This window comes from Thalassophryne amazonica, chromosome 2 (assembly GCF_902500255.1).
Source record: "Thalassophryne amazonica chromosome 2, fThaAma1.1, whole genome shotgun sequence".
NCBI classification, from domain to species: domain Eukaryota; kingdom Metazoa; phylum Chordata; class Actinopteri; order Batrachoidiformes; family Batrachoididae; genus Thalassophryne; species Thalassophryne amazonica.
This window is the reverse complement of record NC_047104.1, coordinates 103,438,589-103,463,469: the sequence shown is the minus strand read 5'-3', so window position 1 is coordinate 103,463,469 and position 24,881 is coordinate 103,438,589. Positions and strand designations below refer to the sequence as shown.

Sequence of the window (24,881 nt, the reverse complement as noted above, 5' to 3'; positions counted from 1 at the left end):
ATGATCTTTTTATGGCCTCGGACAGTGGACTCATCTCTGTGCTTGTTCTGTTAGACCTCAGTGCTGCTTTTGATACTGTTGACCATAAAATTTTATTACAGAGATTAGAGCATGCCATAGGTATTAAAGGCACTGCGCTGCGGTGGTTTGAATCATATTTGTCTAATAGATTACAATTTGTTCATGTAAATGGGGAATCTTCTTCACAGACTAAAGTTAATTATGGAGTTCCACAAGGTTCTGTGCTAGGACCAATTTTATTCACTTTATACATGCTTCCCTTAGGCAGTATTATTAGACGGTATTGCTTAAATTTTCATTGTTACGCAGATGATACCCAGCTTTATCTATCCATGAAGCCAGAGGACACACACCAATTAGCTAAACTGCAGGATTGTCTTACAGACATAAAGACATGGATGACCTCTAATTTCCTGCTTTTAAACTCAGATAAAACTGAAGTTATTGTACTTGGCCCCACAAATCTTAGAAACATGGTGTCTAACCAGATCCTTACTCTGGATGGCATTACCCTGACCTCTAGTAATACTGTGAGAAATCTTGGAGTCATTTTTGATCAGGATATGTCATTCAAAGCGCATATTAAACAAATATGTAGGACTGATTTTTTGCATTTACGCAATATCTCTAAAATCAGAAAGGTCTTGTCTCAGAGTGATGCTGAAAAACTAATTCATGCATTTATTTCCTCTAGGCTGGACTATTGTAATTCATTATTATCAGGTTGTCCTAAAAGTTCCCTAAAAAGCCTTCAGTTAATTCAAAATGCTGCAGCTGGAGTACTAACGGGGACTAGAAGGAGAGAGCATATCTCACCCATATTGGCCTCTCTTCATTGGCTTCCTGTTAATTCTAGAATAGAATTTAAAATTCTTCTTCTTACTTATAAGGTTTTGAACAATCAGGTCCCATCTTATCTTAGGGACCTCGTAGTACCATATCACCCCAATAGAGCGCTTCGCTCTCAGACTGCAGGCTTACTTGTAGTTCCTAGGGTTTGTAAGAGTAGAATGGGAGGCAGAGCCTTCAGCTTTCAGGCTCCTCTCCTGTGGAACCAGCTCCCAATTCAGATCAGGGAGACAGACACCCTCTCTACTTTTAAGATTAGGCTTAAAACTTTCCTTTTTGCTAAAGCTTATAGTTAGGGCTGGATCAGGTGACCCTGAACCATCCCTTAGTTATGCTGCTATAGACGTAGACTGCTGGGGGGTTCCCATGATGCACTGTTTCTTTCTCTTTTTGCTCTGTATGCACCACTCTGCATTTAATCATTAGTGATCGATCTCTGCTCCCCTCCACAGCATGTCTTTTTCCTTGTTCTCTCCCTCAGCCCCAACCAGTCCCAGCAGAAGACTGCCCCTCCCTGAGCCTGGTTCTGCTGGAGGTTTCTTCCTGTTAAAAGGGAGTTTTTCCTTCCCACTGTAGCCAAGTGCTTGCTCACAGGGGGTCGTTTTGACCGTTGGGGTTTTACATAATTATGGTATGGCCTTGCCTTACAATATAAAGCGCCTTGGGGCAACTTTTGTTGTGATTTGGCGCTATATAAAAAATTGATTGATTGATTGATGTGGCCCTGCGGCAGACAGGCATCCTGTCATGGATGTACCCCACCTCACACCCTATGACTGCAGGAATATGCTACCCCCCCAGTGACCTTTAATTGGAGTAAGCGGCTATGGAAAATTGATGGATGGATTAATGTTACTTAATTACAAACCAAAATGTGTTTTATGCTTAAAACAACTTGGTGATGAATTCACTTCCTGTCTTCCTTCAAACATCATGCACATCTTTGAATGGTGGGGAGAAATTAACTAGCAGCAGGTGATTAAAGTAAAAAAAGTTGCAGTCTCCCAGTTTTGAACCAAATGAGGTACAAAGAAAGAGTAAATACTCTATGTAATACCTTATAAATGTGTGCTTAAAGCTGGCCTCCCATTACCGATATCTGGCCTGAATGACATCACACTAGGTCATGCACTAGGTTACCAGTAAGTGAAACTGAATGCAGTCCCATGGCATGGGAGCTACTGGACATGCGCACAACAGTAATGTGTGCAGTCTATGTGCTAATGTCTGTAGTTATAACAAGACATCACTAAAAAGTTACATTGTACCTGTTAACCTCTGAAAACTGTTCTTTTGAATGCATTTCATGGGATTATGGATGTATATATTATATTTCCAGAGAAGATTTAAAGAGGTCATCGAACTGTGAATACTTCAACGTCCCACCCAGCACATAGACTGACAGCTCTGCTGCGCTCCACTGCCTGGTCATTTTCACCCCATTGCTAAGAAATCCCTCGCAAATAACACAATCTGCATTGCATTTAATTGCACCCTGGCATCAAAATGACTGAGCTGCTAAATCCACATTCAACCACAAACAATTTATTTCAAACCAAATTAATGAAATAAAACTCAATGCCATCTGTAAATTAAATTAAATGACACATATTACTCCTTTCTGGTCATTCACTTTTGTGGATCACGACCTGTCACAATGTCATGACTTTTTTTTGTAAATGTTCAAATTTTTCCAACTGGTCCCTACATTCTACAACACCACTATTGTCACAGATTAAACAGTTTTTTTGGTTTGTTTGTTTGCCCTAGATTGGGTATTTGACATTTTAGCAAAAAAAAAAAAAACAGTTGGGTGCCAGAATTTGGCAATGAGAGGCCGGCTTTAGACAGGAACTTCATCAATGTTTGATGGGCAGGCTAACCTATCAAAAGAAATAATGTTGAAAATAGTTAGGTGGCTACAGTTAATCTCAATAATGTGCCCATCGTAGTCGATCTAGTTAACCATGGCATTAGCAATAAGATACAGATTAAAATATATCTGATATCAATAGACATTTATGTCATGTCTGAAACAGTGGTGGGCACAGTTCCGCTAATCCGATAACCGCTAATTATTGAAGATAATGTTTTCATTATCAGATTAGCTTTTCCGATAACTTTGAAAACCATCAGTGGACTAATTATCTTTCGATAAATTTTGGTCCGATAAATTTTAGACCGCGAACATATTTTTGCAGGTGTGGTGAGCAAAGCTTAACAGTTGCAAACATTTATGAAGTCTGAAATCAAAGATTTAAGTACCTACCTGTTAAATGTTTTGTAGTAGATGTGCAGTTCTATCCTCTGCAAACAGAGGAGAGCTGGTTCCAAGAGAAACCACTCTATCCTCTGCAAGCAAAGGAGAACTGGTCGCAGAAAAAAAAAAACATTTCTTTTGACCCCATACTGATGCATTGGCAAAATCACCCAAGTTATCCAGAGGCATACAGTTGTAACTTATGGTTAAAATTTTAATCAAACTAATTTCAAACAAGTTATTTTAATTAACATCACATTTGATGTTTTGTAAAGTGAAAATATCAGATATATGTTTTAGTTTTAAAGCAATGCACTAATTTTGAAGGTTTTAGTGTGGAGATGCTGTGTCGAGGTGCATTATGGGTAACCTCAGTACATTCATGACAGAAGAAATGCATTTGAGACACTCTGATCAGGCTCCACACGGACAACAGCATTAAACTCTTTGTATATTATGCCTAAAACTCTCGTGAATATATTCTCTGGGTTTATAGACATTGTTATTGTGTTTGTTTTATGTAAAAATGCCAGAAGCAGCTCAGGTTGCTTCTCCATTCTTTTCAATTGAAATCATTGTGAGCTGCAATTTGCTTCCTGTTTGCTCTTTAACGTCCTCCTGCTTATGTCAAACACCGTCTGTCGTCTTTGTTCCAGAGTAATATATATATATATATATATATATGATGTCTGAAATTCAGTTTGCGTTTATTAAATTAATGACAGAATTGACATTAATGGAGTTATTCTATCGGTATTAATTTTATTTATAAATCAAAACCACAAGTCAGCACTGCTTTATTTTCCAAGACCTCCGCCTCACGGCGACACTGTTATTGAGTAAAGAGTTGAGCTTCGCTGCTCCTCTCAACTGCTTCACTGCTGCAAGCTATGTAGTAAACAGGAGCTTCCAGCAGTGGGCAGGAGTCACAGAGACAGAAGTGCTGACTCATTGTTTGGGTCTGTGGTCACCTTTGATGCTACCAGAAGCAATCGTGGTGTTAAAACTCAAAATCAGCTTGGTAGTAGTTGCAAGTGTACCAGATGTAATACTAATCAATCAATCAATTCAATCAATTTTTTTATATAGCGCCAAATCACAACAAACAGTTGCCCCAAGGCGCTTTATATTGTAAGGCAAGGCCATACAATAATTATGTAAAACCCCAACGGTCAAAACGACCCCCTGTGAGCAAGCACTTGGCTACAGTGGGAAGGAAAAACTCCCTTTTAACAGGAAGAAACCTCCAGCAGAACCAGGCTCAGGGAGGGGCAGTCTTCTGCTGGGACTGGTTGGGGCTGAGGGAGAGAACCAGGAAAAAGACATGCTGTGGAGGGGAGCAGAGATCAATCACTAATGATTAAATGCAGAGTGGTGCATACAGAGCAAAAAGAGAAAGAAACAGTGCATCATGGGAACCCCCCAGCAGTCTACGTCTATAGCAGCATAACTAAGGGATGGTTCAGGGTCACCTGATCCAGCCCTAACTATAAGCTTTAGCAAAAAGGAAAGTTTTAAGCCTAATCTTAAAAGTAGAGAGGGTGTCTGTCTCCCTGATCTGAATTGGGAGCTGGTTCCACAGGAGAGGAGCCTGAAAGCTGAAGGCTCTGCCTCCCATTCTACTCTTACAAACCCTAGGAACTACAAGTAAGCCTGCAGTCTGAGAGCGAAGCGCTCTATTGGGGTGATATGGTACTACGAGGTCCCTAAGATAAGATGGGACCTGATTATTCAAAACCTTATAAGTAAGAAGAAGAATTTTAAATTCTATTCTAGAATTAACAGGAAGCCAATGAAGAGAGGCCAATATGGGTGAGATATGCTCTCTCCTTCTAGTCCCCGTCAGTACTCTAGCTGCAGCATTTTGAATTAACTGAAGGATTTTTAGGGAACTTTTAGGACAACCTGATAATAATGAATTACAATAGTCCAGCCTAGAGGAAATAAATGCATGAATTAGTTTTTCAGCATCACTCTGAGACAAGAACTTTCTGATTTTAGAGATATTGCGTAAATGCAAAAAAGCAGTCCTACATATTTGTTTAATATGCGCTTTGAATGACATATCCTGATCAAAAATGACTCCAAGATTTCTCACAGTATTACTAGAGGTCAGGGTAATGCCATCCAGAGTAAGGATCTGGTTAGACACCATGTTTCTAAGATTTGTGGGGCCAAGTACAATAACTTCAGTTTTATCTGAGTTTAAAAGCAGGAAATTAGAGGTCATCCATGTCTTTATGTCTGTAAGACAATCCTGCAGTTTAGCTAATTGGTGTGTGTCCTCTGGCTTCATGGATAGATAAAGCTGGGTATCATCTGCGTAACAATGAAAATTTAAGCAATACCGTCTAATAATACTGCCTAAGGGAAGCATGTATAAAGTGAATAAAATTGGTCCTAGCACAGAACCTTGTGGAACTCCATAATTAACTTTAGTCTGTGAAGAAGATTCCCCATTTACATGAACAAATTGTAATCTATTAGACAAATATGATTCAAACCACCGCAGCGCAGTGCCTTTAATACCTATGGCATGCTCTAATCTCTGTAATAAAATTTTATGGTCAACAGTATCAAAAGCAGCACTGAGGTCTAACAGAACAAGCACAGAGATGAGTCCACTGTCCGAGGCCATAAGAAGATCATTTGTAACCTTCACTAATGCTGTTTCTGTACTATGGTGAATTCTAAAACCTGACTGAAACTCTTCAAATAGACCATTCCTCTGCAGATGATCAGTTAGCTGTTTTACAACTACCCTTTCAAGAATTTTTGAGAGAAAAGGAAGGTTGGAGATTGGCCTATAATTAGCTAAGATAGCTTGGTCAAGTGATGGCTTTTTAAGTAATGGTTTAATTACTGCCACCTTAAAAGCCTGTGGTACATAGCCAACTAACAAAGATAGATTGATCATATTTAAGATCGAAGCATTAAATAATGGTAGGGCTTCCTTGAGCAGCCTGGTAGGAATGGGGTCTAATAAACATGTTGATGGTTTGGATGAAGTAACTAATGAGAATAACTCAGACAGAACAATCGGAGAGAAAGAGTCTAACCAAATACCGGCATCACTGAAAGCAGCCAAAGATAACGATACGTCTTTGGGATGGTTATGAGTAATTTTTTCTCTAATAGTTAAAATTTTGTTAGCAAAGAAAGTCATGAAGTCATTACTAGTTAAAGTTAATGGAATACTCAGCTCAATAGAGCTCTGACTCTTTGTCAGCCTGGCTACAGTGCTGAAAAGAAACCTGGGGTTGTTCTTATTTTCTTCAATTAGTGATGAGTAGAAAGATGTCCTAGCTTTACGGAGGGCTTTTTTATAGAGCAACAGACTCTTTTTCCAGGCTAAGTGAAGATCTTCTAAATTAGTGAGACGCCATTTCCTCTCCAACTTACGGGTTATCTGCTTTAAGCTACGAGTTTGTGAGTTATACCACGGAGTCAGACACTTCTGATTTAAAGCTCTCTTTTTCAGAGGAGCTACAGCATCCAAAGTTGTCTTCAATGAGGATGTAAAACTATTGACGAGATACTCTATCTCCCTTACAGAGTTTAGGTAGCTACTCTGCCCTGTGTTGGTATATGGCATTAGAGAACATAAAGAAGGAATCATATCCTTAAACCTAGTTACAGCGCTTTCTGAAAGACTTCTAGTGTAATGAAACTTATTCCCCACTGCTGGGTAGTCCATCAGAGTAAATGTAAATGTTATTAAGAAATGATCAGACAGAAGGGAGTTTTCAGGGACTACTGTTAAGTCTTCTATTTCCATACCATAAGTCAGAACAAGATCTAAGATATGATTAAAGTGGTGGGTGGACTCATTTACTTTTTGAGCAAAGCCAATAGAGTCTAATAATAGATTAAATGCAGTGTTGAGGCTGTCATTCTCAGCATCTGTGTGGATGTTAAAATCGCCCACTATAATTATCTTATCTGAGCTAAGCACTAAGTCAGACAAAAGGTCTGAAAATTCACAGAGAAACTCACAGTAACGACCAGGTGGACGATAGATAATAACAAATAAAACTGGTTTTTGGGACTTCCAATTTGGATGGACAAGACTAAGAGACAAGCTTTCAAATGAATTAAAGCTCTGTCTGGGTTTTGGATTAATTAATAAGCTGGAATGGAAGATTGCTGCTAATCCTCCACCCCGGCCCGTGCTACGAGCATTCTGACAGTTAGTGTGACTCGGGGGTGTTGACTCATTTAAACTAACATATTCATCCTGCTGTAACCAGGTTTCTGTTAGGCAGAATAAATCAATATGTTGATCAATTATTATATCATTTACCAACAGGGACTTAGAAGAGAGAGACCTAATGTTTAATAGACCACATTTAACTGTTTTAGTCTGTGGTGCAGTTGAAGGTGCTATATTGCTATAGGTTGCTATATAAGGTGCTATATTTTATATTTTTTCTTTTTGAATTTTTATGCTTAAATAGATTTTTGCTGGTTATTGGTAGTCTGGGAGCAGGCACCGTCTGTACGGGGATGGGGTAATGAGGGGATGGCAGGGGGAGAGAAGCTGCAGAGAGGTGTGTAAGACTACAACTCTGCTTCCTGGTCCCAACCCTGGATAGTCACGGTTTGGAGGATTTAAGAAAATTGGCCAGATTTCTAGAAATGAGAGCTGCTCCATCCAAAGTGGGATGGATGCCGTCTCTCCTAACAAGACCAGGTTTTCCCCAGAAGCTTTGCCAATTATCTATGAAGCCCACCTCATTTTTTGGACACCACTCAGACAGCCAGCAATTCAAGGAGAACATGCGGCTAAACATGTCACTCCCGGTCCGATTGGGGAGAGGTCCAGAGAAAACTACAGAGTCCGACATTGTTTTTGCAAAGTTACACACCGATTTAATGTTAATTTTAGTGACCTCCGATTGGCGTAACCGGGTGTCATTACTGCCGACGTGAATTACAATCTTACCAAATTTACGCTTAGCCTTAGCCAGCAGTTTCAAATTTCCTTCAATGTCACCTGCTCTGGCCCCCGGAAGACAATTGACTATGGTTGCTGGTGTCGCTAACTTCACATTTCTCAAAACAGAGTCGCCAATAACCAGAGTTTGATCCTCGGCGGGTGTGTCGTCGAGTGGGGAAAAACGGTTAGAGATGTGAACGGGTTGGCGGTGTACACGGGGCTTCTGTTTAGGGCTACGCTTCCTCCTCACAGTCACCCAGTCGGCCTGCTTTCCCGGCTGCTCGGGATCTGCCAGGGGGGAACTAACGGCGGCTAAGCTACCTTGGTCCGCACCGACTACAGGGGCCTTGCTAGCTGTAGACTTTTCCACGGTGCGGAGCCGAGTCTCCAATTCGCCCAGCCTGGCCTCCAAAGCTACGAATAAGCTACACTTATTACAAGTACCATTACTGCTAAAGGAGGCCGAGGAATAACTAAACATTTCACACCCAGAGCAGAAAAGTGCGGGAGAGACAGGAGAAGCCGCCATGCTAAATCGGCTAAGAGCTAGTAGCTACGCTAAGCTAGCGGATTCCTAAAAACACGCAAAGTGAATAATGTGTAAATAATTTAGAGGTGATTCAGCAGAAGGAGTGCTTTAGTTAAGGCACGTAAAGATTACACTGGGAAACAAATCGTAATCTAGATAACTAGATCAATCTAACTGCGCAGATTAAACAGCTAACAGATACAGAAAAACACCGCTGTGCTCCGGAACAGGAAGTGATACAATACCGCAGTGAGAGCCAACCACCAGTAGAGGCAAGCAAGAGACCTGGTCAGGATGGGGTTCACCGAGGCATTGAGGTGAACCCCATCCTGACCAGGTCCGCATAATCACGGGTACACCGAAATTAAAAGTCTATAACTGTTTTATTATATGGTAAAGAAGAAAATTGGGAGTTTGTCAAACATACTAAAACTGAAAAATCAATCTCAAGTTTCAGCTCTTTATTATTACTGTCATACTGCACCAACAGGTCCAAAATACTTCATGAGCACAATCTCTAAAGCCCCTTTCACACCGGGGCTGCCTCAAGCTTCCTGTGGTGTCATGACGACGCAGGAATGTCTGCGTCAGGTGCGCACAGCAGGGGGCAGAGAGAAGGTGAGAATGCAGCCTGCAGGTTCTCTGCACAGAGGAATCAGAGCGCAGTTTGGCTGCAGACAGACTGTGCACTCTGATTTATCTTCTAGCTTACATTTGTGCTGAGTTGCAGTTCAGCGCTCTGAGTTCTGTTATAGTTTATCTATCCTACTTTGACCACGAGATGCGCGTGCGCACGTGCGCGAATGAACCGTCTGTGAGCGGAGATGTCTGGAGTTATACTTGATTTGGACATGTCGTGTCAATCAGTCTGTGAGCAGGACTTTTATGGACTGTATTTAAACACATTTGTGAGAGAAGACCGAGGAGCTGCTGCAGCCAGCGGCGTTTTTTTTCCTGTGCCCTTAGTTTTTACTGCATTGTGTACACGGCGTCGTCATGACGACGTACCTCGAAGCAGGCCAAAGTAGGTGTTGTATCGCGTTATCTGATTGGGCGTTATCGATGGAAGGTGTAGCTTGATTGGCTAGCACTGCTGCACGCGAGGTGTACTCGGCTCCACCAGCGGTCAACTCGGCATGTGGTAAGCTCAGAAAGTGGCGAATGGGCCAATCAGAAGTTGGCAAAATCACATACCATATAATAATGGAAGTTATCGGTTAGCTGTAGCTTCCGATAAATTTGTGGGTGGTTTATCGGTTTAGCTTTATAAAAAAAGAACTTTTCAGTTAGCTGATTATCTGTTATCAAAGCTAACTTTTAGGTTAGCTGTGCCCACCACTGGTCTGAATGATACATTTTGTTATGTCACACAGTCTTACATGTCGTGTTATTAACCAGTATTTCACATAATTTATAACCCTTTTCTATAATATTACGGTGGAACCCAAAACCAGAAACATTCAAGTACTGGTTCTGCTCAGAACAAACTGAGAAAAAAAAATTCTAGTTTGAAGCTGTGGTTGTTGCTCCTTGTTGCATTTTCCACCAAAAAATATAGATTTTTTCCTTTTAAAGAATAATCAATAGGGCCTCAATGTACACGTAAAACACAGTACACTAACAAAGGAAGCCAATAAATTTCAGACCTCTTCAGAGGTCTGAAATCTTCACTTGTCTTTTTTCAAGTCAAAATGCGGGGTCAGATACCAAGAAAATGCTTCCATAATAGTTAGGAAACTCAGTGTCTTGTTCAAAACTGTTCGTCCCATGTCAGCCTGAACTCAGACCAAATGCTTTGACCTGACATCTGTTACTACTCTAATTATATTCAACTACAAATCTGCAAGAAAGCTCACAAAATGACACCACCAAACCAACACTACAACACTCACTGCTTGCATGCATTATATACCTGTGGTAGTTACAAAAAATCTTTGTTAAGAAACATCTGAATTAGCAAGCGTTCTCTGAGAGCACAATATTCCCTGCTGGGAAATGCTGCTTTGGTACAAGTGTCTGTTACGTTCTGATAACATTTCAAGACATGTGACAGTTGATTTCAGAATGCAGACACCAACTCATGAAACTGGCAGTGTCAAGGTTTGTTAATCAGGAGCAGTGGTGGGCACAGATAACCAAAAAATTAACTTCGATAACAGATAATCAGATAAGTGAAAAGTTATCTTTGATAAAGATAAACCGATAAACCACCCAAAAATGTATCAGAAGTTACAGATAACTGATAACCGTAAATTCCAGTATTGTCTCTGGTACATCTGCAACTACTAACAAGCTGAATTTGAGTTTTAACACCACAATCGCTTTTGGAAGCATCAAAAGCGACAAAAGACCCAAACAATGAGCCAGCACTTCTATGTTTGAACATGCTGCCCCTGCTGGAAGCTACACGGCTACAGCACAGAAGCACCCTGAGAGCAACCACAAAGCCAGCTCTCTGCCAATCACAATGCTCCGGTCAGGTGGAGGTCTTGAAAAATAAAGTCATACTGACTTATGGTTTTGTGTGAATACTGATAGAATAACTCCAATCTGTCATTTGCACATTGTTAAAATATAACATATATCTTTTAATGTTGAATAATGCACTAATTCTGAGGTTTTGTAACAAACACAGACAGATCGCAAAGGATTCTGGGTAAAGGTGCCTCTGCTAAACACTGATTGGTTCAGTCATTCTTTATGTAAACCAACACGTTAATGTGACGTGTGTTGGTGTTTACAGATAAATGTAAAAGTAAGTCCCTTCGGCTGCTCCCTTGTTTGCACTCGGGGTCGCCACAGCAAATCCAAGGTGGATCTGCATGTTGAATTGGCACAGGTTTTATGCCGGATACCCTTCCTGACGCAACTCCACATTACATGGAGAAATGTGGCAGGGGTGGGATTTGAACCCGGAGCCTTCTGAACTGAAACCAAGCACATTAACCACTTGGCCACCACCCCTGCTTGTTTACAGATAAATGTGCTTTTGTAAAATATTCCATTTTTTATTTGTAAAAACAGGCATTTTTACGGAGCCCTGGAAGTGTCATCGCAAAATGTTTTGCATGTGGAGAGAATGTGCACACATTTTATTAGTGCCGTGCGCACGTTTTATGATGTGCACACATTTTATGATGTTGTAAAACGTGCACTCAATACTGTCTTGACACAAATGTTGGCTTTACACTGTGCGAGTTTTGGCCCTTTTTCAGATGATTTTTCATTCGTGCAAGAATTTTTTGGACTGAGTTCCAGGTTAATTGCGCGTCCTGCATCGTGTAGTGTACATGGAGTAACAAGCTGCGTTTAACATCTCACGACCACCTCCTGATCGCCGATCGTATGGTCGAATGAAAATCAAACCTGTTTGATATTATTCTGTATCCTGCTGCTGAAGAGCTACAAGTATCCAACCGCTTGCACTGTGCATATGCAAACACCGCAGAGCTGTCTTGTAATTTTTTTTTGTTGTTGTTGTTTTGTTTTTAAACTTAATTTGTAAAAAAAAAAAAAAAAAAAAAAAAAAAAAAAAAAAAAAAAGCCATTTGCAAAGCCAAAAAGTTGATTTGACAACCATATGATATAACCGGGGTCAAAATAAATAGAACACTGCCATCTACTGATGCCCAGACACTTGGTACTTAGGGCGAATACTGTCATGAACACTACTGGCCAGTAGATGGCAGTAAACGCCTTGAAAACTTGCCAAAACAAAATTCCAGATAATCCGTGTCTGCTACATTTAAGATGCGTGGAATTTAACAAACGCAAATACAACAACATCTATAAACCCAGAGAATATATTCATGAGAGTTTTAGGCACTAGAGTTTAATGCTGCTGTCCGTGGAGCCTGAACAGAGTGTCTGAAATGCATTTGTCCTGTTGTGAACGTACTGAGATTACCCTATCCTACCCATAATGTACTGCTGGGCACAGCATGTGCTCACAAAACCTTAAAAATTAGCACATTACTTTAAAACTAAAACATATATCTGATATTTTCACTTTATAAAACTTCAGACATGATAGCAATTTTAAATAACTTGTCCAAAATTAGTTTGGTTAAAATTTGAACCATAAGTTAAAAATGTATGCCTCTGGATGACTTGGGTGATATTGCCAGTGTATCAGTATGGTGTTAAAGGATTTTTTTTTTTGTGACCAGTTCTCCTTGCCTGCAGAGGATAGAGTGGTTTCTCCTGAAAACAGCTCTCTTCTGTTTGCAGAGGGTAGAACTATACATCTCTTAGGAAACGTTTAACAGGTAGGTCTCAACTGATTTTAAAAATGTTTGCTGCTGTTCAGCTTGGTTTACTACATTATCGGTCTAAAAGTTATCGGATGACAATTTATCGGAAGATAATTGATCCGATAATGGTTTGTAAAGTTATCCAAAAAGATAATCCGATAATGAAAACATTATCTTCGATAATTATCTGTTATCGGATTATCGGAAGTGTGCGCACCACTGATCAAGCGCCATGACTCTGCCAAAATGTGTCAATCTTGTACAATATTACAATATGAGTATTACCTACCTAAAACAAGGAAGTGTACCAAGTTTCCCAAAATTCCTCCTAAAAAAGTGTTAGAGGAGTTGATTTCAGAACACTTATAACCAGGGAGGGAGGGACGGATGGACAGACAGACTCTTTTCACAAGCTTCCAATTATCTTTAATTTCAAATTTTGATTATGGGGCTGTCAACCAGTTGGGGAAAAGCTTTGAGGTTCTGTGCATAATTAAGAGGACCATCTCACAGAAAGGATTACATTACAGGTAGATGTTGGTGGTATATGTTCAACCTTTTCTTCGTCATGCTTCAATCATCACTGCTGCTTATGTCTTGTGACATAAGCCAGAGCCGCCACACAGCTGAACAATCAACATGAGACAGAAGCAGACAGACACAGCTGTTGTGGAGCTGCAGTCATAAAGTTACTAATTTTGTCAAGCACCCCCCCTCCCTTCCCCTTTTGATGTAGAACGTGGGAGAGCTCGACCTTCTTTGACAGACAGGAAGTATGCAGCAGCCTGAAGTCACACATGGGTGCTCTGCAAGAAAAAGTCTGTAACACTTAAATGGACTCCACTTATATAGCGCTTTACCATCTGCATCAGACACTCAGAGCGATTTACAATTATGCCTCACATTTTTCCACTCACTCACCAATGTCAGCGTGCTGCCATACAAGGAGCTCACTACACACCGGGACCAACTCTGGGATTAAGGACCTTGCCCAAGGGCCCTTAGTGATTTTCCAGTCAGGCTGGGGTTTGAACAGAGGATCCTCTGGTATGAAGCCCAACACTTAACCACTAGACCATCACCTCCCAACACTTCCACTGCTGTACTGGTCTGATGATTGGTCAGCTCTGTGATGTGAATACAGTGGGTATATTTTTATTCTTTATGGTCTGTGCTGAACTTTAATGCCATTTTTCCACAGGTGGGCACAAGATGGCAACAAATACGAAAAATGCAACACACTGATGGAAAAACTGCCAAATTTTCTGAACAGTATTCTCATATAATCTGATCCATTTTGTGAAGACAACCATCTTGACTCTGAATTGTCCCGTTATCATAGTGATGATTTATGACTTAGTGCTTCAGAGTGACGCACATGGAGTTTTCTTGCAGCTGAAGAGCTGCATGTTGGATGGGAAAAGAAAGAGATGGAAAAGAGGAAAACAAAGAAGAGACATCATACTGGGAGAAGTTAAATGCAATTGCTGGGCAGCGGTATTTGGAGAAGCCTGTGGATGTCTTAGCAGCTCAAGAGTGGATGAAAACACCAATGCGCTAACTTCTCTTACCCAGACATTTTACATTATTTTTGCACTCAGTGAAAGGAGTTAAAAATATATATAATGCAATGTTAAAATACCCTCGGCTACATGAGCATAAAAACAGGAAACAGAATGTGACCTTTTGACCTCTTAAAATAGGTCAAGGTTAGCCATCTTTGAACTTTTTCAAGGTCTGTCTCCCAAAAATGTTCCCACTGAATTTGAAGACTCTGGCACTAATATGACTGGAGTTATGGTGAGCACAGACAGACAGGCTGACAGATGCAAAGTCTTCGCAATACCCAATGCCATATTTTGGCCTTGGTAATGATAAATCACATGAAGCTCATGAACAGTTCTGCAGTTTCCCAGTGAAAAATCTGTGCATTCACAACTTTAAGGACACACTCTCTTTATGAATCACTAACTAACAAAATGGAAAACATTGGGATATTTAGCAAAGTGGAGTCAGAGGCAATGGGTTAGGCTACAGGCAGACAGTAAACAGGACTGTTTTCAATCAGAAAATGGCGGCACTCTCAATCAGACGTTAAAGACCTGCAGGAGAATGCAGTTCCCAACATAATGCACATACAGTACTAACAGACTCTTAAAAGCCATTGTCTGTGCAGAGGTGACATTTGCAACTTTCCTCATTCAGTAGGCACTAATACAAAGCGTAGGGTTTACCTCTGGGTCCAGGTGGCTATACTGCCTTTATGTTTTTGTTACATTATCCATCATGTTCTTCTCTGCCTGGTATTTGGAGTTTATACATTTTAATGCAGCATGCTTCAGGTTTACATGCAATGAAATGTGCTATATAAAAACTTCCTTGCCGCACCTCACAGTCAAAACAACCTACTTCCCATTCCTCCCTGATACTCAGAGTAGGATTATCAGTACATCGAAATCTTTAAAGTCTCATTTTCTGAGCAGTAACTGCTGACTGCCTACCTTGCACCCAGACACACAAGCATCTGGAACTTTCCATCCTTGCCAATGTTCCTGGAGGTACTGTTGATGGCACGCATAAAGCGGCAGAAGTGACGCACTCTGGTTTGCCAGTTTTCGTCAAGCGTCACATCCCGCTGCTCCGCACTTTCAAAGTGCACTTGTGCCTTTTCTGATAGGGCATAATTCATTGAGAAGATGCATTAATTAATAAATTAAAACTTCATTAAGCAGCATATTTAAAAGATCCCAGAACATGCACATAAATAAGTACCATAATTTTCACTTTTTTTTTGAACACTGCAGCTTAAACAATGACGCGGCTAATTTATGGATTTTTCAAGGGCGAATTTGCCTCAAGATGGAGGTGACAAAGAGCGACAACGAAAGAGAGACTGAAGAAATGTGTGACAAAGTAATTCTGAATTCTGTTCAATTCAGACAATGTAGAAGACGACTTTAATGGTTTTAGTATGCAGGAGGAAGATAAAGATAACAATAAATGGTAAAACGGACTGTATCTATCTAACGCTTTTCTATCTGCATCAGACGCTCAAAGCGCTTTACACACTAATGCCTCACATTCACCCCAGTGTGAGGGTGCTGCCATGCAAGGTACTCACTACACACCGGGACACACCAGTCAGGCTGGGATTTGAACCAAAGGTCCTCTGGTCTCAAGCCCAGCGGTTTAACCACTAAACCATCACCTAACTTTTCCTGGTAGGCTACTGTACATGTATTTATTTATTTATTTTTTTTAAACCGGCCGTGTTACAGGCACTGTTAAAAAGCATTTACGGTACGCATCTGTGTTTTTTATTTTTTTAACCAGGTGTGTTACAGGTTCAGAAAAAAGCATTTACGGTACATATGTGTTTTTATTTTTTTAACCAGCCGTGTTACAGGCACTGTTTGTAAAAAAGCATTTACAGTACAAATTTGTGTAGGTTACCGGTACGCAGTGTTGCCAAAGTAACTTTGAAAAGTTACTTTATTATAGTTACTTTATACAGTTACATTTTACAGTTACTTCATTGGCAGCTGCAGACAACTTGTCGACAGCCGCTGAATGTAAACTCATTAAGTAACTAGTAATCTAACTTGGTTATTTTTAAGACTGAGTACTCAGAAAAGTCACTATTAGTTACTTTGCTGATTACTCAATTTTAAGAGTAACCAAGTTAGATTACTAGTTACCTTATTAGTTACATTATGCATTAGTTTCAAGTTGTCAGCAGCTCCTAATAAAGTTACTGCATAAAGCTGCTAATGAAGTAACTGTATAAAGTAAGTAAAAAGTAACTTTTTGAATTAACTGTGGCAACACTGCCGGTGTCGCCGACAGAACGGTCCCCCCCTAAAAATAGGCTCGCCTTTTGCATCTGCGCATGTGTCATTTCAAACCACAGCAGACGGAGTCTCTTCACCCAAAGTGATGAAATGGATTAATGAGATTATTAACCATCAGATGATAAAGGTAAAACGTCTTAAATCATTCTAAAGTCAGTTTTAAGCAGAAACAAGGCCGTTTTAAGCAGAAACGAGGCAAAATTCCATGACGCTTTGAAATGTCCAACACGCAGTGAAGGCATCAGCTAGCAGCTTGTTTAGCCGTGGTGCTCTGATCACTTCTGCCAGCTTTTATGATCAATCAATCAATCAATTTTTTTATATAGCGCCAAATCACAACAAACAGTTGCCCCAAGGCGCTTTATATTGTAAGGCAAGGCCATACAATAATTATGTAAAACCCCAACGGTCAAAACGACCCCCTGTGAGCAAGCACTTGGCTACAGTGGGAAGGAAAAACTCCCTTTTAACAGGAAGAAACCTCCAGCAGAACCAGGCTCAGGGAGGGGCAGTCTTCTGCTGGGACTGGTTGGGGCTGAGGGAGAGAACCAGGAAAAAGACATGCTGTGGAGGGGAGCAGAGATCGATCACTAATGATTAAATGCAGAGTGGTGCATACAGAGCAAAAAGAGAAAGAAACAGTGCATCATGGGAACCCCCCAGCAGTCTACGTCTATAGCAGCATAACTAAGGGATGGTTCAGGGTCACCTGATCCAGCCCTAACTATAAGCTTTAGCAAAAAGGAAAGTTTTAAGCCTAATCTTAAAAGTAGAGAGGGTGTCTGTCTCCCTGATCTGAATTGGGAGCTGGTTCCACAGGAGAGGAGCCTGAAAGCTGAAGGCTCTGCCTCCCATTCTACTCTTACAAACCCTAGGAACTACAAGTAAGCCTGCAGTCTGAGAGCGAAGCATTATGATGAAATAATGCTGAATTTATGTGCAAATGACTGTTGTACTAAAGCTTCAGATATCTGTCGCTGAGATAGATGATGACTAGAGTGCAGTTTGAGGCAGAAATGAGGTGATAATCCGTGAACCGCGTCATTGGGGGGACCAATTTTTAGGGGGACCGTTCGGTCTGTGACACCGACATGTATTTTATTAAAAGTTTAAAAAAATCTTTCTGTGTAAACACCTCATGTTACAACGTGGACACCTGCAGCTTATTGACAAGTACGGCCTATATATACACTGAAAAAAATATAAATACAACACTTTTGTTTTTGCTCCCATTTTTCATGAGCTGAACTGAAAGATCTAAAACTTCTTTATATACAAAACACCTAATTCTCTCAAATATCATTCACAAATCTGTCTACATCTGTGTCAGTGAGCACTTCTTTGCTGAGATAATTCATCCCACCTCACAGGTGTGGCATATCAAGATGCTGATTAGACACCAGGATTATTGCACAGGTGTGCCTTAGGCTGGCCACAATAAAAGGTCACTCTAAAATGTTCAGTTTTATTACACAGTACAATGCCACAGATGTCAGGTTTTGAGCGAGCGTGCAACTGACATGCTGACTGCAGGAATGTCCACCAGAGCTGTTGCCTGTGAATTGAATGCTCATTTCTCTACCATAAGCTGTCTCCAAAGACGTTTCAGAGAATTTGGTAGTACATCCAACCGGCCTCACAGCCACAGACCATGTGTAACCACAACCAGCCCAGGACCTCCACATCTAGTATGTTTCACCTACAAGATCTTCTGAGACAGGCCACCTGGACAGTTGCTGCAACAATCGGTTTGCAGAACCAAAGAATTTCTGCACAAACTGTCAGAAACATCTCAAGGAAGCTCATCTGCATGCCTGTCATCCTCATCGGGGTCTCGACCTGACTACAGTTCGTTGTCGTAACCGACTTGAGTGGAAATGCTCACATTCGATGGTGTCTGGCTGCTGATCAACTCTATGTGAAGGACATGTGTTGCACTGCGTGAGGCAAATGGTGAACACACCAGATACTGACTGGTTGTCTAACCCCCCCTTGATATGCCACACCTGTGAGGTGGGATGGATTATCTCAGCAAAAGGGAAGTGCTGATGAACACAGATTTAGACAGATTTGTGAACAATATTTGAAAGAAATTGTTCTTTTGTGTATATAGAAAATGTTTTAGATCTTTGAGTTCAGCCCATGAAAAATGGGCGCAAAAACAAAAGTGTTACATTTATATTTTTGTTCAGTGTATGTACAATTTTTTTTCCTTTTTAAAGTGGGTGTGGCTTATATTCAGGTGTGATCAATAATCCGGAAATTACGGTACACACTTGAAACTTTTATTGTTGTGCCATGAAGTAATTAAATGCTGCTTGCTTCAGAGATTCAATGAAGGTAATCACATGATACAGAACAAATATATTTTGGCTTGTTTGTTTGTTTTTAGTGACAAGCAGAACAAACTGAAATACACAGGAAAAAAATAAAAATAGAGAATTTTCTATGATTTTTTTTTTATTATTATTTTGCTATTGAAGCAGCCATTATTAGCCTCTGTTGTCACCAGGATAATTCCATGCTATTCAGATTTTCTCAGTAAATGTTCTCTGAGATAAAATATAGCTTTTTAACATTACTGTTCAAGTCTACAGGTGGGTTAGTAGCTGAGATACATGTTTACATTACAGTATCAATTAATAACATAAAGGGCTAAATATAAAAACTCTTTACCCAAAAAGTCCCAGATGAAGACATTCTTAAAGAGTCGGGGTGATTTGAAACCGTGCTGGAAAACTTGCTCCAGAGCCCAGACGAGGCCATACTCCCCACAAAGGAGAAGGGTCAGACTGCCTCTCTAGGAAAATAAAACACATGATTACAATAGATAAATTTCATGGAAATCTCATGTGAGGATAAGAATGCTGCTTTCTCACACATAACAAAACACTTTGTTAAAGGAGCAGGCAAGAGACTTAAAAAACAATAGACAGACTGATAGACTGCACAAGTCAAAGTTGATGAGCGATATTGGGACCAAAAGAGGAGAAAGCTGCTCTTCCTTATCTGTAATAAATAACAGAACTGCATGCTGGGTTCAGTCCAGGCCGTCATCGCTCACCTCCTTCTCTGGTTTGTGGAAGTGCTTCACAATCCCGTTAATGGCCTCTCCCACTCCTTCCTGGATCTGACCAGTGTTTAACTCTTGAAAAGGGCAGAAAGAACAAGACAATGTATGTGGATGAGTGGAGGAGAAATACCATTTACATCTTCTCATCATAGTACCGGTTTACTTTTAACCACATGCATTTACAAAGTGTAGCACAGGTCACATATACATGTACCACGAGAAAACCTTTATGTACCCCTAGCAAGGAGGTTATCTGTTTTTCCTCCACATCTATTGACCCTCAAAAAAGATTACTCAAAACTAGCATCATTTTCTGCCTGGCTTGGAACAGAAACTATTCCATTTTGGATTTATCTGGAAAAACAAAGTAGTATGCAGGTGCACAAAAATGTTTTCTTTTATTTTACACTACCCATTTTTGTAAAAGCTGTGTTTTGTCAAGAACATTCCATTAAATTTGGGGGTTGATGCACTATTGGACCTCGGCAGAAGCAAATGATAAGTGGACTGCATTTCTATGTAAATCGCTTTTCTACAGGATGCTGATGCTCTGTGCTTTTCAATAATGCCTCACATTAACCCATTCAAACAGCAGTTGCACATCAAAATCAAAAATGGTTAATGATATTGTGGTGGGCCACACAAATAAGTAAATACATAGGAAATGCTGTAACAGCTGAGATTCTTTTTGTGATATCACAGAAATTATTCATATTTATCCAATATTAAACTATGTGTCTGCACTTAAACAGTCAATCTCTTGCTGCTCAGCTTTCCCTATTGTAAAAGATAAAACATCTGGTTTGTCCTTGTCCCTGCAGCATGCGGAAAAAGCTAAAAAATTTTTTACTTTTGATGGCAAGTGCTGTCATGGGGTGTGTGTATTGTGCTCACAGCCAGCAGTGGTGGAATTTCTACCGTCCTCTCACTGAAACACTGTAATGTCAGATTTATTGTCTGCTGCTTAGAGCCAACATGTGAATGCAGCGTTAGGAGCAGTTTCAGTAAGTGACTTACTTGGTTTGCTGTTTGGCGAGATGGTAACAAACCTCCTCATCATCCCTGGGGACTGCTGCATTGGAGGCGTGCGACACATCCTTTCATCATTTTCTGTGCTGGGGGTCATCAGCTCTCCTACAAGGATCCTCTCCAAACTGCCATCATCTACCCCCTTACCAAGCCACCGACCACACGGAAACCTGCCCAAACACATTTTGTGAGGTTTGGAAGACTGTCGGCTTCAACTGATCAACTGTAAATGAAGTCTGCCCACACATTTAGTCACATTGCTCGGGATACAAAGCAAGGAGGAGGTGTTGCTTTAATTAATGAATCTGGGTTTTAGCTTAATGGATCATGGGGGACAAAAATATAAATCATTTGAACATATGACTCTCTGTTCTGCTCAAGATGGTACACATAGTCAAGATGAGAAGAATGAAATTCAAACTTAATATTTTGTCACTATATGTAAGTGAGTTTATATGTTGGTGAGTTTATCGCCGATTTGGGAACCTATGCATATAACATTCTGATTGTTGGTGACTTCAACATTCATGTAAGCAAGTCTTCTGACCACCTCTGCAAATCATTCATGGACATTACAGATGCATTAGGATTCCAGCAATGCATTCAGGGTTTGACTCACATTAGTGGAAACGCACTACATTTAGTCCTCGCTCGTGTAATTATCTCAAATATTGAAATTGTGTCTCTTGCATCAGTGGTTTCAGATCACTCACTTATTTACAGTCCCAGTGGACAAGGGATTGAGACTGTAAACTTAAGTGAGTGATTAGAGACATTCAAGTCCAGGCGAAAGACATCTATTCTCCCTCTCGTATGACTAGCATACTGGTGTAGTATGGAATTAGGTTTTCTCTCCTTTTAATTCATGTTATTAACAATAGAACAGGTCTCAGTCTCATCATACCTGAAGTCTAGGCCTGTTAGTGAAACTCTGGCCTAGCTGCCAGTAACCACTTTAGTAATCTCTCTGTTTTTCTGATGATTTACTGTTGGTGAACTCATACTTTAAACCCCTATCACACCGGGCCTGCTTCAAGTTGACTCCTGTGGCATCATGATGACACAGGAATGTCTGAGTCAGGTGCGCGCAGCAGGAGGGCAGCCAGACTGTGCACTCTGATTTCTCTTCTAGTCTACAACCCCTGGCAAAAATTATGGAATCACAGGCCTCAGAGGATGTTCATTCAGTTGTTTAATTTTGTAGAAAAAAAGCAGATCACAGACATGACACAAAACTAAAGTCATTTCAAATGGCAACTTTCTGGCTTTAAGAAACACTATAAGAAATCAAGAAAAAAAGATTGTGGCAGTCAGTAACGGTTACTTTTTTAGGCCAAGCAGAGGAAAAAAATATGGAATCACTCAATTCTGAGGAAAAAATTATGGAATCACCCTGTAAATTTTCATCCCCAAAACTAACACCTGCATCATATCAGATCTGCTCGTTAGTCTGCATCTAAAAAGGAGTGAACACACCTTGGAGAGCTGTTGCACCAAGTGGACTGACATGAATCATGGCTCCAACACGAGAGATGTCAATTGAAACAAAGGAGAGGATTATCAAACTCTTAAAAGAGAGTAAATCATCACGCAATGTTGCAAAAGATGTTGGTTGTTCACAGTCAGCTGTGTCTAAACTTTGGACCAAATACAAACAACATGGGAAGGTTGTTAAAGGCAAACATACTGGTAGACCAAGGACGACATCGAAACGTCAAGACAGAAAACATAAAGCAATATGTCTCAAAAATTGAAAAATGTACAACAAAACAAATGAGGAACAAATGGGAGGAAACTGGAGTCAACGTCTGTGACCGAACTGTAAGAAACTGCCTAAAGGAAATGGGATTTACATACAGAAAAGCTAAACGAAAGGCATCATTAACACCTAAACAGAAAAAAACAAGGTTACAATGGGCTAAGGAAAAGCAATTGTGGACTGTGGATGACTGGATGAAAGTCATATTCAGTGATGAATCTCAAATCTGCATTGGGCAAGGTGATGATGCTGGAACTTTTGTTTGGTGCCTTTCCAATGAGATTTATAAAGATGACTGCCTGAAGAGAACATGTAAATTTCCACAGTCATTGATGATATGGGGCTGCATGTCAGGTAAAGGCACTGGGGAGATGGCTGTCATTACATCATCAATAAATGCACGTTTATGTTGATATTTTGGACAATTGAAAGGATGTTTGGGGATGATGAAATCATTTTTCAAGATGATAATGCATCTTGCCATAGAGCAAAAACTGCAAAAACATTCCTTGCAAAAAGACACATAGGGTCAATGTCATCATCATCATCATCTATTTTATTTGAGCAGAGGATAAGAAATACAGAAAACAGAAAAAAAAACAAAAACAGAAAATTTAACAATAACATAAAAAACAAAAAAACTGAATTTACTATTAACTCAGGACATTGAATCTGCTCAAAAAGGAGTGGGAGGAAGAAAACTTATTTAATCCCACCCCTTTATTCAAATTTAACATAAAGTGCATAGCTGCTTCCCGTCAATTAGATAGAAAATTAAGAAAATAATACATTTAAATACTTGTAAATTCCCACAATAGATACCAACAGCAGCGAGGAAACAATACCAGTATAATAAACAAGCGACAAGCACATACCAACAACGGTAAGAAATCAACGATACCAGTTATGGCAAAGAAAACAAACATATGATGCTCATACCAACAATGGTAAGAAAACAACAATACCAATTACGGTAAGAAAGCAAACATATAAAAAACATACCAACAATGATAAGAGACAACAATACCAATTACGGTAAGAAAGCAAACATATAAAAAACATACCAACAATGATGAGACAACAATACCAATTATGATGAAGAACCAAACATATGAAAGAAAGAAACATATAATGCACAAACCAACAATTGTGATACAGAGTCATGAGCCATGAATGTAAAATGGCTTTTATTGTTAAGTCTCAATCATTCTATACCGATCCCAGACCCTCTGTTTATAATGTGACTTGAATTCATGAATGCTTTGGCATTGCTTGAGTCTGACGTCCAAACCATTCCATAACTTTGCTCCACAGACAGACACACAAAAAATTTTCCGAGTGGTTCTAACTTTTAATAATGTGAATTTGGCAAAACCTCTAAGATTATGAACACACTCTTTAACTGAGAAGAACTTTAGAATGTTACTTGGCAGTGATTTGTTAAATACCTTAAATAAAATCTGTAATGTAGAATATTTTACAAGATCATGAAATTTAAGCAATTTTGATTGCATAAAAAGATTATTGCTATGTTCTAAAAATCCAACTTTATGTATGATCCTTATTGCTCGTTTTTGTAGTATAAATAGTGGTTGTGTTGAACATTGATAGTTGTTACCCCACACTTCAACACAATATGTTAAGTATGGGAGAACTAAAGAACAGTATAATGTACGGAGTGCATTATGATCAAGAAATTGCTTTACCTTATTCATAATAGAGAGGCTTTTTGAAATTTTCATTTTTTATGTGTCTGATGTGGGCTTTCCATGTTAATTTACTGTCTATTATTACTCCTAAAAATTTGTTTTCAGCTGAGTTTTCAATTTGGACACTGTCTATACATATTTGTAATTTAGATTTAACCTTATAATTACCAAATATCATTGCTTTTGTTTTATTTAAATTTAATGATAATTTGTTACTGTCCATCCATTTTTTATTTTACTTAGTTCGTCATTTACAGTATTTATAAGTTCATTGTAATTATCACTACTGTAGAATATATTTGTATCATCAGCGAATAATATTAGTTTCAATGATCTAGATGCATTAAAAATGTCATTAATATACATATTAAACAATTTGGGACCCAACACTGCCCCCTGGGGGACACCACAAGCAATGCCAAGACATTCAGATTTGTAATTTCCCATTTCCACGTATTGGACCCTATCTGTAAGATAACTTTTTATCCAATTTCCTGCAACTCCTCTGATACCATAATTCTCTAATTTGTTGATTAAAATTGAATGGTTAATTGTATCAAATGCTTTTTTAAGATCAATGAATATTCCAACAGCATATCTTTTTCTGTC

General features: G+C 39.6%; 1 protein-coding gene across 2 annotated transcripts in view; it reads right to left on the bottom strand.

The window, feature by feature from the left end:
- dennd5a (DENN/MADD domain containing 5A) overlaps window positions 1-24,881 on the bottom strand; it is a 113,074-nt gene that overhangs the window by 7,948 nt on the left and 80,245 nt on the right. For both annotated transcript variants that reach the window (XM_034190913.1, XM_034190919.1), the window contains 4 exons: window positions 20,793-20,974; window positions 19,767-19,849; window positions 19,379-19,502; window positions 15,353-15,521 (listed from right to left, as the gene is read on the bottom strand). In XM_034190913.1, the coding sequence (XP_034046804.1) occupies window positions 15,353-15,521; window positions 19,379-19,502; window positions 19,767-19,849; window positions 20,793-20,974 (558 nt within the window). The remainder of the gene's footprint in view (window positions 1-15,352; window positions 15,522-19,378; window positions 19,503-19,766; window positions 19,850-20,792; window positions 20,975-24,881) is intronic.